This window comes from Anomalospiza imberbis, chromosome 3 (assembly GCF_031753505.1).
Source record: "Anomalospiza imberbis isolate Cuckoo-Finch-1a 21T00152 chromosome 3, ASM3175350v1, whole genome shotgun sequence".
Classification (NCBI taxonomy): domain Eukaryota; kingdom Metazoa; phylum Chordata; class Aves; order Passeriformes; family Viduidae; genus Anomalospiza; species Anomalospiza imberbis.
The window spans coordinates 25,117,086-25,143,588 of record NC_089683.1 but is presented as its reverse complement, the minus strand read 5'-3'; the positions used below and the strand labels follow the sequence as shown (position 1 = coordinate 25,143,588).

Sequence of the window (26,503 nt, the reverse complement as noted above, 5' to 3'; positions counted from 1 at the left end):
GCTTCACATTCACTCAATCTCTGTCCTTGGAGATGGTGGTAGAGTACTGTGCAAATGGGTGCTAATCAGTGATTCAGGATGTAGCTCTGCCATTCCCGTCTTCTTTAGCATAGGTAAAATCTGCTGCAGAAGTGGACTATTTGCTTACAAGTGTGCAGATTTGTGGGTGTAAAAGATGTTGAATGAAGAAGCAATCATTGGGTTTTTGAATGTTTTAATTAGGACGTTAATCTTATCTGGGAGGGCTTTAAATGTGGAGTATACACAGCTGTATATGGGCTGTGCGATAAAACTTGTAGGATATTTAAATATATATATATATTTATCTGTTGAACATGCTAGAAAAGTGTCTTTACCCAAGCTGTCTTTGAAAGGGAGAAATTGAGTTGTTGGAATGAAGAGTGCCCCATCTTCTGTGGTTGGAGTGTACATTAACAGTACATAGCCATTTGATTAGCTCAGAAGTTTTTTGTATATTTTAAAGACCACTTACTCTACCCAAATATCTGTATTTTATTGCATTTAATCCATCTTACAAAATATGCAGTATTGATTTGGATTATCCAAACTGAAAGTTCTTTTCCCTTTCGTGTAAATCTTCAGAGCCATAGTGATGATAAAACATGTCCTAACTTGCCTGAACTAATTTTTATCCTGCATCAAAAAATGGAAGAAAGAAAACAAGCTCTGAGCTCTAGTTTGAAATTAAGCCAACAATTTTTAAAACATACCAGCTTGTATTTTCCAAAATATAACAATCTGTACTTTCTTCATTAAGTAAAGTTAATGATTTCCACAAGTTTTCTTTTTAGTCAGAACTGTTTCAGCATATAAAAATGAGCTCAATTAAGGTGACTTGAAGACACATAAATGAAGAGTGCTGCAGCTGGTATAACAGCAGGAGTATATCTAGGCATAGCCTTTAATAGCCATTTGGGAAGTCTTGTCAAAAGTATCTTGTGCTTCTTTTGGTCTCGGTAGGTAATTCCAATTCCCACCCCCTTATGAGCTCCCTAATTCTACAAGAGTTTCCAGGGTCATGTATCTAGAGGTCTAGATAAATTTGCATAGTTGTATTAAGAGTACAATTTACAAAAGTATCAGATTATTGAGCTCAGTTTAATATTTGTGGTATAACCCCTGTTTCACTAAAGTGTGCAGACTTTTGCCAGACTAGCAGAGAATCTTCCAGCAAGCATGATGGGCTTTCTAGACTGTCAGTGTAATGCATATATTTGAGGGAAGATGTATGAAGTAGTATGTAATTCTTTTCCTGATATTGGACACTGAGAAGATCCAAATTGTAGGTGCAATTAGAAAAGTACCATTCTAAGTGTCCTCAAATGTACTATTTGTTTTTTTTTTCCTTAGTCTTTTAATCTTTCTGGGATACCCTGGAGCTGTGGCCCCAAGAGACTCCATTAGACAGAGATCTAAGCGAGACCGTTTTAACCTCTTTAGTTGTAACCTTCCTTGGCCAGATCAGTATGTTCTTCCCTACTTGCACTTGGGATCTCACCCTGGTTTTTCTACTGTTTCCCTTTTCCTCATTGCACATAGAAAAGATAGAATAATATTCCCAGCTGATTAAAAAGGCAGACAAGAAAATAAACAGTGTGAGCATATCTGCAGTGTCCCGTGTGGAGAAGGGGAGCAGACACATCTGTGCAATGCTTACAGGGTGGGTGAATTATGCAGAACATGGCTTGATAGAAGAAGTGGAAATGGACCATGCAGATCTGGTGGTACTGTGAATTCACTCCTTTCTCAGTTGTGGGAAATGTTTCAAAAAAGCATTCTTTGGGAAGTGCTTCTGAGATTACACTTTATGCCCAAGATAAAAACCCAGGAGAAAGTTACATAATGCTGGACTTCCATTTATTTTATCAGAGGTTTGATTACCCATGGAAAGTGGACATAGGAGTCCCCAATTCTTTAATTTTCGGGCTTGATAGCACAGGACTGTAAAGGGTAATGTAGATCACTCCTGGAAAAATATAAGCTGAACTGAATGCCAGTGTCTTGGTAAGAAGCTATGTGCCTTCTTTTCCCAAGTGGAATGGTCTCTACCTAGCTATCATGTTTTGCTTAAAAAGTTTCCATTAGGAGGGAGCAGAACTGAGTGGGTGAAAGTGAGAGAACTTTTGAGATACACCATGACATTCTCTGTCAACTCGTAGGACAGAACAGTGTGGAAAAGTATAGCCAAGAACATTGGAGTTACAGTGCAACTCCAATGTGCAGCCCTTCACAGCAACTTAGGTGAAGCTTTATGTGGAAATATAATAACACAAAGTGTTAATATGTGGAGGGGAGTTTTCAAAGACAACCCCCTAATTACCTTTCCCACTGAAAAGAAATTGAAATTCTCACCTACTGAAAAGAATTCCTCTTTGTCTTTCAGCAACTGTCATTTGCAGTGAAAGTAGCATCAAATGGCAAGCCTAAGCAAACCAACCAAATAAATTAAATGGTGTTTTGAATAGCTCTATCTGGAAGTTGAGAGAGAAAGAAAAATGGGGAAATAATGGCAAATAGGAGACCTGGAAGCATTTTCTCCTATCCCTGAAAAGTAAAATTGAGAATTCTTCAGGTCCTATGTAGAATGCCATCAGCCATGAGAAATCACTGATAATAAAATTTATCTAAATGCTTACAATATATTAAACTGTGAAAAAATATGCCCTTTCAGTAAAAAGAAGATAAATGATAAAGGAGTTTTTTTGCTGTTTTACTACCATGGAAAAGAATAAGGGTTAGGGAAGGGGAGGAAGATTTGCTGAATAGAAATAACAGCAAATTCTTTTTAAAGGTCCCAGACAATGGAGGTTTGTGTTTGTTATTCCCTGGTGAATTTTCAATGAGGAGAAAGGAATGTAATTGTATGCCCCTGTGATTAAGTCCATTTGCTGTGCAAAGGGGCCCACATGGCCATGGCGTGCTCATGACTGGGCTGAAATGAACATTGACAAGTTTTGCCAAAAAGGGGAGGGAAGCCAGAACGCAAAGGATTTCATTAAGGAGCTCAAAAGAGAGGACAGCTGCACCTAATTTTCAGAAGCACATATTTGTCTTCGAGGAAGCTAAGCAGTACCAAGAATAAAGATTAATTTTTATTTCCTAAAGAGCAAAGACATTCCATTTACTTTATCTCTTGTTTTCTTTTCTGATCTGGATTTAAATAAGGTATCTGCCCTCAGAAGAGGTGTTTCTAGCAAAGGAAAATTTCTTCTCTGTGCATGCATAAGTGTACCTACTACGTACTCAGTGTAGTTATCAGTAGTTCATGGTTTGATGGTACCTCTCAGTAGGAAGGAAAAGGCATTCAAGAAAACCATCCCGGAGCTGTCCAATACAGAGCATTTCCTTTGAAGAAGACCTGGTTTTCTCTCTTCAATACTTGACCACATGCAGTTTTGGATTTGTTTCATGGTCACTATATGTGATTTTTAAATAGATCTGGGTGATACACATCTCCTGCTCCTGCAGAATTATTTATATGATGGTTATTGGGCAACTGCAGGCAATGAAATCTTGCACAGAAATCAAAGAGCTATGAAAAATCTGTTACATGGTGATTTCATTCTGAAAACTCTGCTACATTAATACTACAATAGAACTCAGGCACTGATTATTGACACCTGAAGTAAATGTGTAATCACTTTAAATCATTAACCTGTTTTTTTTGAATAAACAGGAAGTAGCCTTTCTTTCCTGAAAATGAATAGGTCAAAGATGTTGAGAAAATTTTGATACAACAGAAAATATTAATAATTATTACAATTGTTAGGAAGTACTCCTATGTCCTTTTGTGACACAGACATTTTTGTACTTTTTCCATGAAGTAGTTATTTTCTAGGTTTTGTTTCTTACACCTTTTTCACTAGTTGATATTTTCAATCTATTTTTGTTTTCACGGAAGCTTAACAATATTACTGAAAAGAAACTGGCTTTCTGTATTTGTATATGCACTTTTTTCTCCTTTAATGCTATCTGAGAACCAATTGCCATGGACATATATAGAGTTCATCTTCAACAAGTTGATTCCAAAAAATACATGACAGTATTTGATTTTAAAGAGCTAAAATATAACACAATGCTTATGTATTTGTTATGCTTACTATTAGAGTTGCTAATTGTTGTGGCTAAATTATAGCTAAATTTTGTGAATTCTCATTAATTATATAGCCCAAATAAGAACCAAGAATGTAATCACACATTTTGAAATAAGGCTCAGAGACAAGAAAATCCATTTTAGTAAGAGTTGGATCTATTTCTTATAGTTTAAGTAAGATAATAGTATATGATACTATACACACCATCTTTGGCTCTTGATACTATGCCAAAGATTCCTCCAAAAAACCATTTTTTCATGGAGATGACCATTGTATAAAATGAGATTGTAAATAACCATATGAAATTATTTAGCTCATTGTGTGGATTATCTAGAATTCACACACCACTTACATATTTGAGGTCTCAAAGTACCTGCAAGTGCCACCATTTTTGCAGTGGCAAATATAACTTCTATAAATTAACCCTGAATGAATTAAGTTAGCATTCTCATAGAATTAAATATTTCAGTAGTTTTGTATTTTGTAAGCGTATTATCAAAATTGGAGGAATAGAATTTCAAAGAATACTTATTTTTGTTTCTTTTACATGAAAGGCAATGTTCGGTGGAGGTTTGAGCATTGCATATCATTCTGTAACTGGAAATAGAATAGCTGGTGTTTAAAGTTTCAAGTTATATGATGTAACGTGTATGCTTATTTATTTGGATGACTTCTTGATCTATTTTGTTTGCAGGCCCAGTTGTACAGACAATGCTTTGTTTATTTAGCCCTTAATGCAACAAATTACAGTCCAGGTGCAGATTTTATGATCCATTGAGATCACTATTGTTTTTTTTTTTTGTTTTGTTTTTTTTTGGTTTTTTTTTTTTTTTTTTTTGAGTGGAAACTGCAGTCTATCCAGTCATTTTAAGTTGAAGAAACACTCTGTACAATACTTGGTTTTGTCTAAACCGACAGATGTTAGTTTTACAGCTTGTAGGTAAATGCTCTAGTTATTTTTACATGTCTGTGTTAAAGTTTACATATTTTTTATACTTCAGTGCAGAATGTAGACAATAACATACTTTATTAAAAACAAATTTGTCTCTCTCTTCCTTAGAAATAAATTCTGTAAAAAATTCTCTATATTTTTGGCAGAGGTAAAGGTAACATTATTATTGGCTTGTAGCCAATAGCAGACTTAACAGCTTCTTTAGAATTTTCCCTTTCAGGACGTCTCTGAGCAGAACTGGAGAAGTGTCTCTCTGTCTCTCTGGTCTTTATATGAGCTCACTAAGACTGCGTGCATAGTGCTTTTGTCCAACTGTATAATCCTTAGCTTCAAGTGCCACAATAAACCCTAGAAACACTACAAGTGTTCACTCTGAAGTGCTGTAAGTGATGCTCAGTATGTGTTCCTCTTGTATATAAAGTCATCTTTTTAAACAAACACACAAACAGACCAACATGAAATCAACCACTTTTCTAAGAGCATGAGTTTGATATTAAAAAAGAAAAGCTTATCTCAAGTGGAATAGCTCTGGAATATGTCTGAAAATGCATTTGGCATCTTTTGAAATGTCAAATTTCTGTCACAAATAATAATGTATTCCTTTCACTTTTTTTTTTAACTTTGTATTAAAACTTACCATAATATAAAATCTATTTTTTAAAATTTTGTGGTATTCCTCTGAAAGCCAAGTTGTACACCTGGTTATGCAAGAAAGCATGACCTATACTTTGTTAAGGCTTGTCTGTTACCATCAATATACTGGGTAAGCAACTTACCATAGGTCTTAGTAAGTGTGTCATGTTGCTTTATTCATCCTTTTGCAAACTACATTGGTGACACTTCTTAATGGACTCTATGAAAAATAAGTTACTCATGTCTTGTACATTTTGAGATACGGGAACTACCTCGGAAAAATTAATCAGTGTTTTTGAAAGAAAAAATGTTCCCTATACTGCTCTAACCTCTACTGGCCATTTAATTCACCAGTGGCTAATTTAAGTCCAGTTGGCTGATTCAGAAATGTGACACTCTAGAATTATTAAGAAATTATAGGACCCTTCATGTCAAAAAGAAGCAAAAAGCAGAACTGGAAATGGAATGGCATGAAGGAAACAGAATAGAATCATAAAATTCTTAAGGCTGGAAAAGACTTTTAAGCACATCAAGTCCAACTGCCAGCCCAGCACCATTACTATGTTGACCATTGAACCATGTCCTTTAGGGAAAGTCTGGCTATTTACTGTATGGATTATAATATATAACCAATATATTAAAATATGTAATCTCTCAGAGTAGACTGTGGTAGGTCTTCTGGTAAATAATATTTAACTGTTGCTCAAAAGAGGGAGAAAACCGCCTGATTTATTTCATTTCCCTGGTGGGAACCTAAGAGATGTGTGGGTGATGAGTGCTTATGACTATTTGGGATCACTGCTGAGTGTAGTAGTAAGTCTTATGGCCTTGGGGCCAGACGACTCTCTAACCCATACGTTGAAGATTTCTTCATGGATGTAGAGTGGGAAGAAGGAATTTGCCTCCTTCCCATGAGTAAGCTAGCAAGATTGAACAGGATGCAACCTTCCACACCCACTTCATCCTTGCAGTGCCAGCTTGTAGAGAATTGCCTGCAATGGCAGAGAAATTATTTTCTGCAGTTTTGAACATTGAGATTTCTAAGAACTTCCAAGTGCAGAGCAAACTTGCATGGCCCTGACTGTTGTTATTGTAAAACCAAACGACTCCCAGCCTTGAAGGTAGTTCTCACAATATCCTGGAGATTTAGGGTTGCACTCCCACTTAGATTCCCCCAGTCCCAAGACAGTACTGACCAGGACTGCATGCAGCTTCTGCACCCTCACTCTCCATACACCAGGAGTTCTCCAGAGTCCTTCAGATATCTGACCTTCCTCTAAGTTCTCTCTCAGTGACCTGTAGCAATGCTGACACCCCCACAAGGAGCTAAATTACTTTCTTAAAGGACATTCTTTAAATAATCAGAAACAGGTTTACTAGCAGACACTGAGGGATATCTAAAAAAAGCAGCACTTCCTAGATCATCCAGAATAATAATTTTCATCAGTTTATTCTAGGTAGGTTACTTCATCAATGTTTTTTTTTTTTTGGTCTTACTATTCCATAATCACCTCAATATGCACTGTTGCTCCAAGACAAAATAGAGCAGAATGTTTGGATGTGTGAAGTTGTTTTGGTTTTGCATGGCCAGGTTTTGATATCAGTGGGGATTCTGCGGTGGCTTCTCTGAGAAGCTGCCAGAAGCTTCTTCTGTGTCTACAGGGTCAATGCCAGACTCATCCAAGATGAGTCTGCAGTTGCTGTTGGCCAAGGCTGAGCCCATCACTGATGGAGCTTGTGCCTCTGAGAAAATTTAGTTAAGAAGAAGAAAAAAAACTGTGCAATGGCAACTGTAGCCAGAAAGAGGAGTGAGCACATGTGAGAGGAACAGCTCTGCAGACCCCAGAGTCAGTGCAGGGGGGACACGAGGTGCTCCAGGTGCCAGAGCAGAGATTCCCTTGTAGCCCATGGCCAAGACCATGGTGAGGCAGCCCATGGAGGATGAGGGTGCAGAGATCCACCCTCCTGGAGGATCCCACTCTGGAGCAGGTGGATGCCTGAAGACATCTGTGACCCCGTGGGAAGTCTGCACTGAAGTAAGCTCCTGGCAGGACTTGTGACCCCACAAGGGACTCAGACTGGAGCAGTTAATGAAGAATTTTAGCATGTGCAAAGCACTCATCTTGGAGGAGTTTCTGGAGCACTGTATCCCATAGAGGGACCCCATGCCAGAGCATGGGAGTCTTCCCCTGAAGAGCAACAGAGAAAATGTGTGATGAACTGATTGCAACCCCTATTCCCCATCCCCCTGTGCTGGTGGGAGAAGGAAGTAGAGAATTTATGACTGAAGTTGAGGCTGGAAAGAAGGAAGGGCTGTGGGGAAGGTGTTTTTAAGATATGCTTTTATTTTTGTGATCCTACTCTGATTTGATTGGTGATAAATTAAAATAATTTTTCCCCTAGTAGAGTCTGTTTTGACTGCGATGGCAACTGGTAGTGATCTCCCCCTAACCTCATCTCAACCCGTGAACCCTTTGTTCTATTTTCTTTCTTCCTTCCAGCTGTGGTGGGGAGTGATAGAGCAGCTTTGGTGAGCACCTGGCCTCTAGCTGGGGTCATCCCACCACAGAAAGTACAGGGCTTTTAAGTAGAAATAGGGAATTAATCTGGGATCTTACAATAACAAGCATGCTGAAATGATAAACAGCTCCCTGTTGAGATGCTTCCCTGGAACACTGGGAAATATTGGTGTTTTTTCTATGTGAGAAAGTGATTTACAACATCCAGGGAGAACTTTGTATGGTATCTGCTGGCTTACTTCATATTTTTTCTTAATGCTTTTTATCTTTTTTAAGGTGAAAGCAGAGAAATACACAGGAATCTTCTACAGGAGGAGTACCCAGAGACAGGGTTGTATAGTGCAGGACTGCTGCCCATCCTGCATCTTTGCTAAGCCTTCTGGATGCAGCTTGTCCATTTATTTCTTGCTCAACTCTGCATCTACTTTGTCCTTAGTTGCTTGGTGGACTGAATGAAACCGTAGGTAGGGCTAGGAAGGAATTTTATACTTTATGAAAGTAATAGAAATAATTGTCTACATAGGCTGTAAGAGTCATTACAGTTCAAAGAAAGTGAGCTGGATTACTTGCTGGAATATCTTTAGTCTTTTTGCAGGTGTAAAGCAGCTGGGTGTAGAAGTTCTGCGTGGTTTGAATTTTTGCTTGGGATCATACTTTTCTGGAAATGTGAGTATTTCTCAAAGTACCAAATTTTGGATATACTTGAAACAGCAAATGTTTGTTTTCCCCTTTGAGTATGCATGTGCTAAAGTTCTTTTTGCTTCCCTCAAAAAACTGTTTAAAATCTTAAGGATTTGATTTAGCTCCACTGAATACAACTGTAATTCTTTCAAAGTTTTACTAGTTCAGGTCCTAAATTCCCCTGGAATTTCAACTATTTCCATTTCTTCAGCCATCACAACCTCCTTTGAGTGAATTGTCAATATTTTCAGTGAAAACAGGACTAAGTAAATAGAATCCTATCATTTAAAAACAATAGAATTGGAAAACCTAAAAATCCTTTTTATCTATTCATCTTATATGAGTCTTCCTGGATTGATGTCAGTGAGTTTGTATATTGTTAAAATACTAAAATATAATTAAATGTTTTAGAGGACAGTCTACTTCATGATACCTTTATAAATAGTCTAAAGTACCACATTAAATTGAATAAACATCCTTCCATTCTACAGTGTAAAACAACGACATTAGGTTTGGAAGCTTGAACAGATAGTTTAATCATCCTTTCCTCTGGCTATGGATTTATTTTTTTATTAAGATTAGTCTGATGTGCTTTTACTTGACTTTTTTCCAGGAATTAAAAAAGGGAGAGGACAATTAAAGAATTGCAAAGGACTAGGCTTTCAAAGGCAGTTTTGATGCCTTTGGCTAAAGCAGACATCCACAGCATTATTCTTATCCTCTCCAGTCTTTGACATTACTTATACTAAAACAAATAATAGCATAAATTATAATTTGTGGAAAAAGACAATGAATTTCTCTAGTGGGCTTGCTGCTAGAATCCAAACCTGTTTGGAGGATGAATAAGAGAAAGGAATAGAAGAAAAAATAAGAAGACTGAAAAATATAATTTCTATTTCTTATTCAGGTCCCTACTTGCAGGAGGCAAACAAAGCCTGCAGACTTATTCTTTTCTTTACACAGTAAACTTATTGTAAATCCCCTCTTAATGTATTTCTCACAGCATCTCTCTTGTTTTCACGGCAAGTATTGCAGTCATCACATTGCAAGTAGCATGTTAGCTAAGCCAACCCTACCCTCCCTTTTAAAAAGTGTAGAACTAAAGTAAAAAGATGAAAAGAAAAATGTAATGGAAGAAGAAAGAAGTGGGTGAGGAGCTATTAGCCGAAATGTGTCTCACATACGACAACCTCGTTGAATCTGGTAGCACTGACAATCTTTAGGTCCTCCACTGTCTTGCTTTTCTGAGGACTTTGAGACCACAGCTGTAACTGATGAGCAATTTTGTGTATCTCTTGTCAAATGGGCATGATCCAAAAGTAGTCTTTTAATTGCATTAGGAGCTCTTACTTGGATTGATTCCATTTTTGTGTTGCCTTTATGACTCCTTTTATCAACACTTATTGTTAGGGATTGTTGTACTTTTCTCTTAGACTTAAACAGGTTTCTATAGTGGTTTCACTGCTAAATTATGTATCATTTTATGTAATTATATATAATTACTTTATATAATTTATAGTTTTTTTCATTATTTGCCCCAATGATTGTTTCTCTTGTCACTGGCCCAAGTGAACTCTAAATTCCTTAGTGCAATCGAAATGTTCTCCCAAACTATTGTAGCAGGTTGTAATTTCAATTAATTTTTTTCTCTTTCCCTTTTCTCTTTCCCTATTTCCCTTAAATAACATAGTTATTTATACATGTGCACAGTCAAAATTTGAACTTTGAGATTTCCTCTAGGAGTTGGTTGAAACATTTCTTATGTAGACTCCTATTATCATATGCAAGGTTAATTTCATTTGAGTGTCAGATTTTATCCTATTGATTAGCTGTTTTGTTTTTCTTGGGTCCATCCAAGGAGGGAAAGTTCTGTGGAATCTCAAGATGCTTGATAAGAGAGAAGTAACAGCACAGGCTTTTCACAGACAGGATTAAATCATGGTTTCCAGGGAGAATTCAAATTCTTTTGTTGCAGCCAGAAATCTGAGCTGCCAAGTGTGGTTACTTCCTTGAGTTGCCCATCCTATATTGTTTCCCAGTCAGTCATGTATCAGTCCAGTAGCTCAAATGCTGTGGTAAGCTCCTTTTTCTATAGCCCAGAGTAACTTATTGCCAGGTCCTGGCACAGCATCCTCTTGGAGTGGGAATAAATCCAACAAAGTACAAAGTGCCAGAATAAATTTGATTTAAAAATACAAGTCTTCTGTGACTTCAGATGTTGGAACATGAATCCAAATTGTCTCTGCTGTAGACTGGAGGAACATGTAGGTTTGTGTGCTTTACTGAATCATATGAAAACTAAATAGTCAGCCCATCTCATTTAAAAGCATTATTTGCTTTCAAAAATATGTATAGTCTTACTTGGGTTATAATATGTATCAACTGCTTGCTTTAGTCTTCAATGTTTAGCATGGAACTTGGTATAAAGCCTTTATAAAATTGATACAAAGCCTTCTTTTCAAAATCTGCTGAGAAGATGATGAATTCTTTAATCGTCTCTGCACCTTTATATAATCTGCATAATACTTTATACATCATATATATATCAAAGGGACAAATATGAAGTGTAATCTTAGCATGTAGTACTAATTCCTGTGAGTTTATTTTGTTTGTATTGAATGCCTCTAGTAATAGGAATTGTAACCATATTGGAGAATGATTGCATTTAAACTACTGGTCCACTGCATTTTTTTCTTACCTATCCCTAAAATGTGCTCTGGAATGAAGATTGAAGTGGTTTGCTTTATCAGTAGTTTTGGCAGTGCTTTCTTGACTATTAAGTCAACTATTCTTAATGAGAGATTTAAATTGTATCTGTGGCACAAATAACTGAAATATCAAACATCATCTTGAAGTAGTAGTTACTGCCTTTTATGGCTTTTGTGGGAGAAATACAAAATACATATGAACAGCACAACAGACCATGCTAATGTGTACTTGAGGGACAACCAATGTATGTGCAGAGAGAGATGAGATTGATTTCTGAAAATGCAGATGAGATGTGATGCTATTGTTTCTCTGAGGTCTTCATGTTCTTTACATGCTTGGATCTTCAGCTAACTCAGTTGCTTTGCCATTAACTCTGCACAGCTCTCATTGCTGCAGCTGTGGACTTGAGCAAGAGGTCTTTGCATCCCTTCTCAATTTTCCATCTCCAGCTCCTTTAGGTGATCTCTGTTTTTAGTCTGTCTGCCAGGTAGGCTTTAGATTCGTAGAGGGAAAGCAAACAAAACTACGCCTCTTAACCTTTCTTATTGTTGTTAAAAGAGAGATAGCAAAGGTAGTGGAAATGGGTCAGGTGGCCCAAGCAATGCCTGCATTAGGCTTTTCTTTTCAAGGCAGTCCAGGCATTGCTTTCCGCTTGATTTCAGGGTTAGGAAATAAAATATCTGAAACTGTGCACTATGTGTACTTTATATAGCCATGTATTCATATATAGACTTAGTACAATTAAGAATTAGCCAGAATTGAACCATTTTATATCAGCTTTTTATCCTTGTTGCACTAATACTTACTACTAAAAAACAGAAAGAAAACTCATAACATGTGTAACTTAAACACGTAATTTTCTTTCTTGACCCCTCTTAATAAAACCACATCCTTAATCATATGTTCAATGTTGTAGAAAACTCCTGGCTTGAACGTTGTTATACTACTGATTATATAAAAATATTTTGTTCCAAAATAGAAACAGAAGGAAATTATATGAGGGATAATGATGTACTTGTACTGATGTACTTGTCACTTTTGGAGATTTTATCTATTTATAGGCAATCTTGTATATGTATGTATGTGCAAACCAAGCTTAAATTAATTATATATCTTTACAGCCTCACTCTTCCCAGGAAATGCTGTTATTTTAAATGTTTGCAAGTATAACAGCCTCATCAGTTGTGCCCACCAAGAAAAACAAATGAATAGGAACAATATGTGGAAAACATGAATGCAGAATGGGACTGAAATCCAAGTGAAAATAAATACAGATTCAGATGAATTACTTAATGAAACAAACTGACTTAGAATAGGTTCATAGACTTTTTGAATGCATAGGACTGGCAATATTTGTTAGAGATAGAAATAAATAGTTAAATGTCAATTACCCTAACATTTTATTTGCAAATCCCATTAATTCTGAAAATGGAGGGAGCAAATATAAAAAGGTGGTGATGAAACATTGCATTACTTTTCCACATTATTTCATGCATACTAATCAGGATTTTCGGAGTTTCTTTTTCTTGCTGCACAGTTCCTGTAATATTGAGTAAACTTTGAAACTGCAAAGAATCTTCTGTATGTCCTTACAGTCATTATTATTGTAATGTCTTCATACTTGTCCTTTTTATGCCAAACGTAATGATCTCTAGCTGAATTATGAGAGGTTTACGCACTGATGCAATATGAGAGAAGTGTTAACTTATTCTTGGAAAGCTTGCTAGTATATATAACCTTTAGTATGGTTATTTTCTCAGAATGCTGGAAAAGGTTAAAACCATACCCTTCCTGACTTTCTTCTTAGGCAGTAACTAGCAGTGGGAAGAAGTGAAGGAAGAAACTCTTCCTTTCAGTGTAGTTCTTCAGCAAGAAATCTTCATGCAGCAGAGAAGCCAGGTTTTTCAGAGAAATCTCTATGAATTTGAATAGTGACAAAACTGCACTGAAGAACCAATTTTTTTGATTCTTTAAGATTACAAATTTCTCTAAATGGAAAGTTTCCTCAGAGAGTATTCATGGAAAGAATAAAATTATATATTTGTCTGGGCACTGGAAAAATTGCTATGGAAAGACTGCATCAGTAAACTGCCTTTTGAGATATAGAAGGTGCTGCTTTTAGGCATCATAAATGCAAGATGGAAATAGTGCCTAACCTGCTTAGATGCATAAATTTTCTCCTGAAAACTTAAATTTGATGTGAAATTATACTGCTGCGCATGCAGAGGAGATGTCATTTGAACCTCCGTGTACTTCTGTGCAGCAAAGCTGTTCTGGGAATTGCATGCTTTTGCCATCTGTAACACACTGACAGTCTTGAATTAGTTTGAAAATCAAGTAGAAGCTGTTGGTTTCAGTAATGGCTGTACCACATTTCCACTGTATAGGAAACCTGAGTTCCATTCCCTTCCCAGTCAGCAGAGTTCAATGGCCCTGTTGGTGCAAATGCTGCTGCACAGCAAAATCGCACTGCTCAGAAGAAAGCAAGAAATAAGTTGCAGGAACTGTCCAATTGATTAAGTCTGCCTGCAATGACAGCATGTGGGTGAGTTGCCGTGTCACCGGTTTCCAAACTTCATTGAGTTTTCCTCCTGTGTGCAACAAACAGTGAATGGGCATGGGGGAGCCTATCACCTGTCTCTGACCATGCCCTCATAGGGTATGGGCTGATGCAGCCAGGTTTTATTGTACCACCTTTGTCTCCTACCTTTGCTGAAGACAGAAAGAACACTTTGTGAACTGCCACCATGCCCACTCTGAAGCTCCCTGGCTTTGCCTGCCCGGCAGAGGCACGGTCAGCTGCAGGGGACACTTCCCTGTTTCTTAGGAAGATTTGGGGAGCGGCTAAGACAGAGCGCTGCGCTGTCTGCCTTGTATGGAGGAGAGGCGGCGTCCGAGGAGGCAATAAGGGAGCTGACTCAAGGCCGGGGAAAAAGTCTCAGGTTTAATCTGAGCTCCGAGGAGCTCCGAATGCCATTGTATCCGACTGCTGAAAGTGCCCTCGAGGCTTTCACAATCATCTTAAATACTGGGGTGGTAACAAGGGGGAAGGGACACCCACCACCCAATGGGGGGATTTGGGGGCGTGGAAGATGGAAGGACAGACAGACACACAAACCAATGGGGGAAGTTTAAGGGAGGGACCCCTGGCCCTCGTCCACTCACTCGATGCCCAAGGTGGAAGATTCTGGGAGAGTGGGATGGGGAGCCAAGTGATGGACAAGGTACCAGGGAGGCGACAGGGGAATGACTGAGCATTTTCAGGGAGATTGGCATTGAGGGAAAGGCAGGAATGCTCTGGGTGGAACCACCGGGAGAAAATGGGGGGTGAAGGGGAAAACCATTACAGAACTGTTACAGAGATACAAAATCACAATACAACAATGAACTCTACCCGGAGAACTGGTTCTTACACTGCTACCCCATTGGTTCAATGGTCTGATGTTTAGAAGCACTGCTAGGACCTTACCTTCTGTGTACTCTCAGATGCAGAGAAATTTGCGGGAGTCTTGATTCAAATCACTCAGATACATTGTGTATGCTCTACAGCACCTCATTTTGGGAGCTCAGAGCAAAAGCCTTTACATAAGCTGTTTGTTTTCCCTCTGTCTGAGATAGGCAGTTTTCCTTAGAGGACTGTTTCCATTCACTCTAACATCCCTTTTGCTATCAAACTGGCATATAAAATACCAAGATAAAAAGCATACAGTGGAAAGAATGGCCGCAATGAGTCACACTAAAGGTCCACCCAACCCAGTATCCTGTCTCAGTTAATACCTCATTAAATCTTGTGGCTTTAATTTAAACAATTTGGTGGAGCTGGGAGATAGCCAGAGGTTTGCTCCTGCCACCCTATACATCACCAGAGTTACAAAACCTGGGGTTGGTTGCAGGGCTCTGTCCCTTTTAAAGTGGAAAAAGTAAACAACTATGAGGATGCCTTGAAAAATACAGTAACACGTGCTATTTCTCCACTAATACTCTCTCAGTCTGCCACCTTTTACTTGAGTTGGATGCAACATCTGTGTACTTATTTAGTAACCCTGTATGAATTTCTCCTACATCATCTTCCATATGTTAAAAGTGGTTTGGTATAACTGAGAAGTGGGAAAGCAGTTCTGTGTGTTTTCCTGGTTATGTTTGGTACAACCACAAACTAATCACTAGGGAAAATTTGGCAAAAGACAGAGGCCGAAAGTTTTATTTAAAATATTCATTCCTGAATTGGGTGGTGTTTCTGTAAGTTTCAAGTACACTTTTGTTGCTGGTTCAATAACTACTGTGTTGTCAAGATACAGCAGCTAGATCTCTGGAGTTGTTGGCTTGGCATCTCTAAAAGTGCAGTGCTATAATATAATTTTCTTTCTGGTAAATTGAGCATTGGAATCCTCATTATCTGTTTGCTTAAGCTCTGGTTTTATCCTTTTAATTTTGTTTTTTGTTAATAGGTCCATTTTGGCCTACTAAACATTTATTTTGGTTTATACTGAAAATGGAGTTCTCAAGTACAGGCTTTGTTGAAAATGAAAGGATTCTCACAAATGGAAAAGATGATCTGTCAAGGGAATACAGTTTGGTTCTGTGAATCAGATAAGCTTGTTTTGACAATTATTCTACTGATTTCTTTTAAGGAGTATAAGTTGGACCATGGTTTTCACCAAAAGAAATCTTGCTGTGATGTGATGTTTTTCAACATTAAAGACATACACTGTAGGCTGCTGTAGCATTCCTGATGCCTCTCTGTACCCCAGGACAGCCAGCAAATGCTGCTTTCTCATGTACCTCTCCCAGGATGCAGTATTAGTGTTTCTGTGGAGCAGCTCCTTCCCTAGAGGCACAGACCTTCCTTGCAGGCCACTGCCTTCCCCTTCCCCTTCTGAACATCTGCCTCTTTTCTGCAGCTTCTCTCATTCCTGCAGATCTGGGACGCTCATCCCTGCAGGTAGCAGTGGGTAAGTGCTTGCTGAAGGATGAGCAGAGATGAAAGGGCATGGTGCAGTTGAAGGAAGGCATGTGTGATTTCTGCAGGGTTGGTGAAAGGAGAGCAGTGCCAGTGAGTAGGATCCCAGTGTCTGCACCTGACCTGAAATATCTGTGCTCATGATACAGAGCACATTCAGTTCACATTCAAGACAGTGTGTTGTTAAAATAATTTTTTTTTAAATTTAGTGTGCTGTTTTAATTTCATTAAAAAGTTACAGCATTTATGGTAGCTGGCCCTGTACTCACTTTTTAGTGAAGACTGATAACAGTGAAATCACTAAGTTGCCTGTTTTCTATTTTCCTTTTACATAAATTCTGTGGGTGTTACATAAGTAGCCATTTAGACAATCACAGCAAAACTTAGTTAATGTTCTATTTTGTAATTAGTTAATGTGCTATTTTGTTCAAATTTCTTTTTCAAAACTATTCCTTATAATTTGGTTTTTTTTTGGTTTATTTTGGGTTGGTGGGAAGAATCAAAAGGATTTTACAATTTTTTAGGGTCAGCCCTGTGCCTTTTTATATGTATACCAGCTCTCTCTACTGTAGTCTATCTGAGTTTTTTTCAGTTATAGGCTGACATTTTTCTGATATTCTAAAAGCATGCAGTTGTCCTTCAGGCACCTGCAACTTCCCACACAGATTTAATTTCGTGTTATTCTTTGCTATTACTCAAATTGGGCTCATGAGAGACATGTTTTACCCCACAGTAAAACCTTGACACGGAAAAGGCCGGAAGAGATTTTAGAATGATCAATTGTACAAACCACCAACAAACCAAATAATCTGTGTAAATTGTCTACCTCCACTATGGTAATATTTTTTTTTTTTTGCATTACAATCCTTATACACAGTTTCATAGTTTAAAATAGATCCCTTTTCAAATAGCTGGAATAAAAAATTGCCACGTAATCTGTCTGAATGAAGGTGATAACCCAGTATTTGTGTAGCAGAACTGGAAAAGTTCTGGATCTTATGTCCTATCCCATAGACTGCAAGGTGTGTCTGTTTTCTTACATTCTGATAAGGTAATATGAATAACAAAATATGGCTATACCTTGCAATTATCTGTAATCTGAAGGAGAGATTTAATAGCAGACTAATTATAGTTTTTCTTTATTAACTTTGGGGAATTACATTAGGTGGGAGTAGAATTTCCTGGAAGTTGACTGCTCTGCAGTGAAATGAATTCACCCTGAAAATTGCTTTTTACATTGAAGGATGAGATGAGAGGATACAAAAGAGATTCAGTATACTTTCTCTCATAGTCTTGAAATTAATGGATCTCTAATACTGTAGTCCAAAAATGTATCTTTTACCATTGTGGTACCTTTTTTTCAATAAACATAATGAATAAATAGTTCTTAATTAAAATACATTAGTCAAACAATATTTTTAACAGTAATATGAGACTAAAATTGCATGTTTGCTTGACAATGGGTTATATTTCATAAACCATGATAACAAAGGAGACATAAACAGAGGAAAAAAAATTGAAAGTTGAAGATGTATGTCATCTTGGATGTTGCAATACACCGTCTGCAGGGCCTGGCTCTGCTGGGGAAGGTCTGGGGCTTGCTGAGACCCTGACTGCTGATGTCAGTCTCAGTCCTGGGGTAGAGGAGTGGGAACTGTCCCAGACTCCCTGAAACAGTCAGGTGTGGGGCTGAGACTGAAGGAGCACCTCGCCACTAGTACCTGATACATAAACACTTGCTGTATTTTGGATCTTTTGGTAATGTCTTTTGATAATGGCTACAGAGTGGGATAGGGGGATAGTGTTTGGACAAGTGTGACTAGGAATATAACCTACTTGTGAATGTGCCTGGCAGGAGAAGTGTATAAAATCTACCTTGGTGAAAACTGAGCTTCTGCAAAAAGGCTGGTGAGTGTTGTTGAGTTTAGAATCTCAGTTTTGGGCTTACATGACTGACGCTTTTTGAGTCAATGGTTCATTGCAGGGTGGCCATGTCTAGTCTTACAGATTCAATTCAGAGATGTTCCTCAGACACAGTTTTTAAACTGCAGAAGCTTGGATTTTTTTTGTAATATAATAACACTGTATTTTCTTTTCATTTTTCCCCATCTAGTTTTGTATCAAGACCTTGAGAATAAAATACACATGGCACAGATTGTAATATTTTTTCAGATGCTGTTAGTTCTGATACTACATGATTATATCTCAGCTGAAGATGGCGAAACAAGAGCAAGTAGGTCTTAATTTTTGCATTTCAGATAAGTGCAACTTCAAAGCATGCCTTGAATTTTTAGTGTCCATTTTGCTGTTCACATGTGCCCTTCTGCTGATGGTGATGTTATTCTAATATAATTTTCCCGGTGAAAATCTGATAATATATGAAAAATAGCTTAAATATCTTATTTCTTCATTAGAAAGGGAATGTCTTTATTTGTGTCTTGGAAATGCCCAAGATGGCAGATGGAACTGTAAAGCTTCAGTCTTGATTTAAAATTGAGTCTGGAGTATTTGTATTTTCATTGCTTCAGAAGTCATGTTCTGAATAGCTTAGTGTTATGTGAGAAACTAAATAAGGAACAATAAAGGTTCTGTGAGAAGCTAACTCTAGTTCTGGGACATACCTTCTTGCACATTCTTCAAAATTAGTATCTCAAAACCCACCAAACTGTTTTAATACTCTAAATCTGCTTTAAAGAAAAGAAAACATGAAAGCAAAATAGCTTTCTTAAAGACAATGTGACTGAATAAAAAAAGTGTAGAAGACTTGCCTCAAGCCATAGTGATACTTCTAGGGTAAATCTTTTTCCTCTAGTTTTGCTCTCAATCCAGCAATTTCGAGTATTTTTGAACAAAGCCCATAAAATTCCTTTTAATCTTTAGAAAGACTTTTTATTTTCAGTCTACCTGCTCTGGGAGTATTCACCAAAATGAATACTCTGCTTTTAGTAGAGTCTAATGATAATGAGTCTCTCCCCACTGAAATTACTCTGTAATTCACATCCTTGGACCACTGAGTGATGTGCTCAGTATGCCCTTCGCTCCTTCTCCCAGTGTCGTTTCTCGTCACCACCACCTGCACTGCAAAATCATTTCTCCAGAGATTGTGCTCACTTGCTTTCAAGGAAGGTGAAATCTTGTTTTGACCAGAAGTGTCTGTAGGCAGATTTCAGGGTAAGGCAAAGCTCCCCTTCCTGTGGTGGAGCTGCAGACTTTCAGAAAACAAAAGGACAGTAAGCCTTATGACCTCATGTGCCATGAGATCAAAATAATCCCTCCTGCTTTTTGCCATGTCCTTGGCACCTCATGTGTCAGTTATCTAAACCTCTTTTACAGTCATTGGAAGGGGATTCCCTCCTTTAGAAAGTTACACCCTCCATCTGAGAATGGGCATGTAGCATGGAAGGACTTCCCTATGGAAATTCTTGTGCCTGTCCATGACCTGTAGTTGGCAACTTAGTCTAAAAACTAAGTTTATGGTTACAGCTAGGAGTACTGAATCCATGCCTAAGTCATCATGCAGTGACACTGTAGTTATTAAATGCTTATGTGATTCTATATTCTGGAGGTTAGGCTCGTTCATGGAATACTTTTCTTCTGTAAAAATCAGAATATGCTACAAGCAAAATTCAATTGAGACTCAGGATTTTATAATACTAGTTCTTTAAATGCCATGCAGCAATATCTGAAGTCAATTAAAAGGTATTTGTAAAAGAATTCTGGAGTATTCAGGGTTTAGCCTTCCTCTGCAGTGTGCTTGGTTTGCTAACAAAAAGGAGTTTTTATATTTATCATCTCTGCAGATGAGATATGAAAAGACCCAATATATATTTCTCTCTGTTTATTGAATGGAATACAATTGCCAGCTAAGGAACTGAATTTCAGAATTTTTCATTGTTGTTTCTGGTGCTAATGTAAAAACCAGAAAATTATATGGCTTTCAGGTACCAAGTTGGATCTGTGTAGCTTACACAAACAATCTTAGACAAGTTTGCCCTGATGAACTCTGCTATTTTTTTTTCATCTGGAATGCATATGTCAGTATAGATCCTAATATAAACACCAATTGATAGGAAAAACATTTACTGTGGAGGAAGAAAGTGTTCATTAATTTTTTTTTTTTTTTTTTTAGGTTGCAGAACTGCTCCGGCAGATTTAGTTTTTATCTTGGACGGTTCTTACAGTGTTGGCCCAGAAAACTTTGAAATAATCAAAAGTTGGCTTGTCAATATTACAAGAAATTTTGACATAGGGCCAAAGTTTATTCAAGTCGGAGTTGTCCAGTACAGTGATTACCCTGTACTTGAAATTCCCCTTGGAACTCATGAATCCACTGAGAATCTCATCAGAGAAATGGAGTCCATACACTATCTGGGAGGAAATACAAGAACAGGAAGAGCTATTCAGTTTGCCTTTGACCATCTTTTTGCAAAATCTTCACGATTTTTAACAAAAATAGCAGTGGTTCTCACTGATGGAAAATCCCAAGATGAAGTCAAAGATGCAGCAGCAGAAGCAAGGAAAAATAAAATCACTTTGTTTGCAATTGGTGTTGGCTCAGAAATTGAGGAGGATGAACTTAAAGCTATTGCCAATAAACCTTCATCAACTTATGTATTTTATGTTGAAGACTATATTGCAATATCGAGAATTAAAGAAGTTATAAAACAGAAACTCTGTGAAGGTGAGTACAAAATATTTAAATGTACAAAATGTAGTTCTGTACATATGTGTTTTAATTTCACAATCAGAATGCATGATTAATATAACCTAAGGGACCTAATACTCTTTACTATGATCTTTCTTTTTGATCTTGTTTGTGGAAATTCCTCCCAAAATGTTATTTTTTTTCTGTCAAACAAAGAGGTATATTTGGGAAAGGTATGGTGGTTTAACACAGTATATGTTTAATTTCAATATGTATCCTTTTGCCCTAATCCCAAATATTTTTTCATTGATAAAGTTTAAAAACACTAAAGTATTTCAGCAATTCTCATACTGCTGAAAATATGGAGCTTATTGATTTCCTAGTTGCAACTGATAATCATGCACAATCCAGCAATATTTCTAGAGAGGTGAGAGGACAGCCTGCCATTACAACAGGAGTTCTTCTGAATACATATTTCTAGCATGTATTGAAAAACCCAGAAGAAAGACTCTTGGCAAAAATCATAGAATTTTAGACTGGTTTGGATTGGGGACCTTAAAGATCATGTTCCAACCCCCCTGCCATGGACAAGGACACTTTTCAGTAGATCTGGTTACTTAGAGCCCCATCCAACCTGGACTTGGACACTTCCAGGGATGGGGCATCCCATAACTTCTCTGAGCAACCTGTTCCAGTGCATCACTGCCCTGACGGTAAAAACCTTCTTCCTAATACCTAATCCAAACCTACCCTCCTTCAGTTTAGAGCCATTCCCTCTTGTCCTGTCACTACATGCCCTTGTGAAAAATCCCTTTCCAACTGTCTTGTAAGGCTCCTCTAGGTACTGGAAGGCTGCCCTAAGGTCTCCCCACACCCTTCTCTTCTCCATACTGAGCAACCCCAACTTTCTCAGCCTCTTTCCACAGGAGAGAGGCTTCAGCCTTCTCATTAACTTAGTGGCTTCCTCTGAACTTGCTCCAGCAGGTTCACATCCTTCTTATATAGTGGCCCCAGAGCTGGACACAGCACTCCAGGTAGGGGCTCATGAGAGTGGAGTAGATGTCTGGAGCTGTAGCAAGCAGTTATGATGTTTCTTGGAAGAATTTTATAGAAGAGTTAGCCAAGACCAACATTATAAAGGGACTCTGACTTTAGAATGCTAACAACATTACTGCATTGAGTTTTCCAAAATTTTGTAAAACAATGGCTTTCTTTTATGTATAAAAAAAGATAGCAAATTGCTCCTAAAATGTATCATTCAGACTCTAGTATGTCAGTGGTATTTTGTACATGTTGCATCAAGAATTGATGCAAGTCCTATCTCAGTTTTACCATATTTCTGTACTTAGTAAGAGTGAAAAATAGATTTTGTTTGCTCTCACTTTAAGTATCAACTTCATTGAAAAAACATGGTGATGTTTTTGTTGAGGATATTAGTGTTTATTTCTTGCTACATTAAACAAAAAGCATAGTAATTCCTTGTGGCTGATGTAGTAAGGTTGTCAGTCCAAAAATTAAATCAGCTAAGTGGAGCTAAATTCTTTAATAGAACTTCATGCAGAGAGAAATTCCCCTAAATAATCACAAAATAAACACAATATTTTCTTTGACTAAAGTTTTAGAAGAAGTGCCATTATATTTTATCAAGATGAATTTTCAGCTTTCAGCATCAAGTTAACTAGTATCCTTTAAAATTCATCTGTGGTATTTCACGTGATTTACAGCAGTAATCTGTGAATGTGACTGTTTATACAAAGTGTACTTACTCTTTCACTTGAAGTGACCCTTTGCTTTGTCTCCCTTATGTTGTGCACTTGCCTTGTTTTAGCATTTAGATGCTTCTCTCACTGAGCAATCAAAGCCACTTGGCATCTTCTTTTCTAGCCACAATGTCTTTAGCAGGTGAACTCCAAGACTGATAAACTGGAATTTTTATAGCTAAGTTGTGCATTATTTTATTGATTGATTGATTTACTCATTACTATGTTGTTAAGATTGACTTTGACTGAGGGAGAGGAAGTTCCATGAGGGCCAAGCAGCAATGCTTTGACTGTGATCAACCACATGAAACTGCCTGAAAATTTTGCAGTTCTCTCTTCATGGTCTTTGTGTAAATGTCTAAAAAAATGCTAGCTTTTGCTCTATGGAGTTTTAAAATCAATTCTGAAGTAAAAATGTAAACAAAAAGGCCACAGGGGCAGTATTTCCTTTCTGGACAATGAAGACCGAGGTTTGGTGGTTCTTGGAGCAAGTATTGCTCTTAGGAACAGGCTTGCAGGTGGTGTCTAGTGTGCCTTTTGGGGACTCTAGTGTTTGTTTTAGAGTACATCGGGGAAAAAAGACTTCATGAACCTGTCAGCCAGAATTGAAGAAAATATTTAAGGAATATTTAATATTTATTATTTATTCTGAAAGTCAAATGTTCCTGTACTATAAATATGCTATAGCAAAAAGAAAAAAAAAATGTGTCTTAGGAGTGCATTCAGAAAGAAAACCCAGTGCAGACCTCAGAAGTTTGTCTGGAGGATGCAGAGTAAAGTTGCTTTGTCCCAGATACTGGGATTTAATATCACAAAGTTATTTCACGCTTTAGGAAGGAAAATAAACATCTGAAAAACACTAAAGGCATCAAGAATTCAGAGAAGGTTAGAGAGTTGAAGTGACTGGTGCTATGGACTGGAAATAAAACCCCATTTCCAATGGAAGACAGCTCTTAATTTTGCCACTAATTTCTGCATGTTGTATAATGGCTCAGTTTGTTATCAAAATAGTCCTGCCAGAAGATTATCTAGAAGACCCAGAAAGGGTCTACCTGACTGGGAATTTTTTATGTAATTCACCAATGTGCCACTTGAAAGAAAAATACTTTCCTAGTGTGTAATTTTACACATGCTTAATTTCTTTGGTTGGTATTGGTTTAGAACCAATTAGTTATTAGTTATTTTGGCCCTGATCCACAATAATGGCCCTCTTACATAAAGTATTCCTATTTCTGCCTTTAGCTGTTGATTTTACACCAAATTTGTAATATTCTAACTAATAGGCGACCCTACACTTGTCAGTGTACATGTATGTGGTTCTCTGTAATGTCTGTTAATTGTGATGTGACCATTATCCAGCTTTGCAATAAATGAGTTTAGAAAACAGGTCCATGATAACAATGCACACTTTAAGAAACCTGAAGAAAAGCACTATTACTCTTTCTTAACAGGATAAGTAAACTTAAATCTGTGTTTTGAGAAGAATGAGAAAATTTTGTTGGACTTTGTATTTCTTTTATTTTTGAAAGCATTCAGGAAGCAGATATTTTAATTTCCAAATTGTGCGCAGAGTTCTTGCAATTCTTTCTTGTAGAAAAGACAGATAATTTATTTTTAATTTGGAAGTCAGGTGTCATTTTGCTGTGGAGAGGAAAAGAAAACTAAGGGGAGTTTATGTGGCTTCTTGCTGCTGCCCCAAGTACCTGTGACAATCCCCATGATTGTCCTTTCCTATGACAGACAGGTTGTGCAGAAAATTAGCAGAATTTTGTTGGAGCATGTATCCTGCCTCCCCCACCAGAATGGGGGAGCTTCTGAGTGTCCTGGGGTTGGTTAGAAAGGGAAGTCATGCAGTGTTGCTCATACTGTGAAAATAAGCCAGTCTAGACCTTTGAGCTGATAATTCCCTGGCACAGAGACAGGAGTTCTCCAGCCCATGGCTGGTCCAGATGAATATAGGAGAGCTCTCCACCCCTTCATTGGGATGTATTCCTAACCTCTTCCCTGTCTATGAACTGCTGCTTTTCTGAAGAAACTGTGAGAAATGAATAATGATATTTATTGTAAGCAGTTTAGCATAGTTTTAATAAAACAATACACACAATAAACTTTCTTTTTTATTGATTTGTTACCCTAATGTTTGTTTTAGTATTAAGTTTCACTGTCCTGTCTCTTTTTCTTTTTTTTTGTTTGAGACAACTTAGGTTGTCACGGAAAATATATCACACACTCTATTTTTCCATTCAGAATAACTTCAAGCAGATTTCAGTCTAACAGACAAAACAGTTCAGAGTCCATTTTTAGTTAAATAAAATGAAAATAAAAGTCAGAGATAATTTTAACTTTGTCCATTTTCAAACTCATTTTATAGTTAGGAGGGATGCTAAATTCAAATTGTTAGTGCATTTTGGAAATTAACATCTATAATTTCATATAATTTTGGAACTGTGCAATTTTAGAAATGAAATTCAATATATTTATTAGTCAGATATTGTAATACTCTGTAACTACAATTAGTGACAATTCAAAATAGTATGAGAATGTAACTGCAGTAAAATATGAAATCTTAATATTCTTGCTTCAAGTTCCTGAGGATCCTGCATACCACTTCTCTCGTGTTGTACTTAACTGACAGTTCTCAGTTCTCTTTTTCTTTCTTGAAAGGCAGATAAAAAAATTAGTTGGGTGGAGGCTACTTTTCTTGGAAGTCTTAAGTGATATTTTGGACTGTCCTTGCATTTATTGCTTTGCAGAATCTGTTTGTCCGACAAGAATTCCAGTGGCAGCTCGAGATGAAAAAGGATTTGACATTCTTGTAGGATTAGGTGTAAAGAAAAAAGTTAAAAAGAGAATTCAAATATCAACCACTAATGCAAAAGCTTATGAAGTGACGTCACGTGTTGACCTCTCAGAATTAACAAGGTATTGAATTTTATAAATATGCTTCTATATTCAGTAAGATTGGTTTTTTTTTTTGTTTCTTTAAATGAGAAAGACTTCTTTTAAGATTTATATGAATGTTCAAGTACTGTCTTGTTTTTTCCACCTTTCCCCCTTATTTAGGAATGTGTTTCCAGAAGGCCTCCCTCCATCCTATGTGTTTGTTTCCACTCAAAGATTTAAAGTAAAAAAGACATGGGATTTATGGAGAATCCTGAGTCTAGATAAGAGACCACAGATAGCAGTCACTGTAAATGGAGAAGAGAAAACATTATCATTCACTACAACAAGTTTAATAAATGGCACACAAGTTATTACATTTGCTACACCTCATGTAAAGGTAAGGAGGATGTCACTATCATGCTGGAATACTTCTTTAAATACATATTATTCCACTATTCCCCTCTTTGAGCAAGCCAGTTTTATTGTTTTCTAGTACAATCTGAAGGTTGTCTTTCAGTCTTTCTTCAGTAATTTCCAGTGGAGTATTCCACTCTTGTAAGAAAGATTCTCTTAGCTGCAGATGAGACAGAGGAATGGAGATTGAATGACCCTATTCTTGCATTTGTAGCAGGAATATGTGCAGCCC

At 37.3% G+C, this 26,503-nt stretch overlaps 1 protein-coding gene across 1 annotated transcript in view; it reads left to right on the top strand.

The window, feature by feature from the left end:
* The window catches only part of COL21A1 (collagen type XXI alpha 1 chain), a 92,920-nt gene that overhangs the window by 5,256 nt on the left and 61,161 nt on the right, over positions 1 to 26,503 (top strand). Inside the window, exons 2-5 of the mRNA XM_068183716.1 lie at positions 18,683 to 18,802; positions 20,699 to 21,250; positions 25,728 to 25,896; positions 26,038 to 26,254. Of these exons, the coding sequence (XP_068039817.1) occupies positions 18,715 to 18,802; positions 20,699 to 21,250; positions 25,728 to 25,896; positions 26,038 to 26,254 (1,026 nt within the window). The 5' untranslated portion in view covers positions 18,683 to 18,714. The remainder of the gene's footprint in view (positions 1 to 18,682; positions 18,803 to 20,698; positions 21,251 to 25,727; positions 25,897 to 26,037; positions 26,255 to 26,503) is intronic.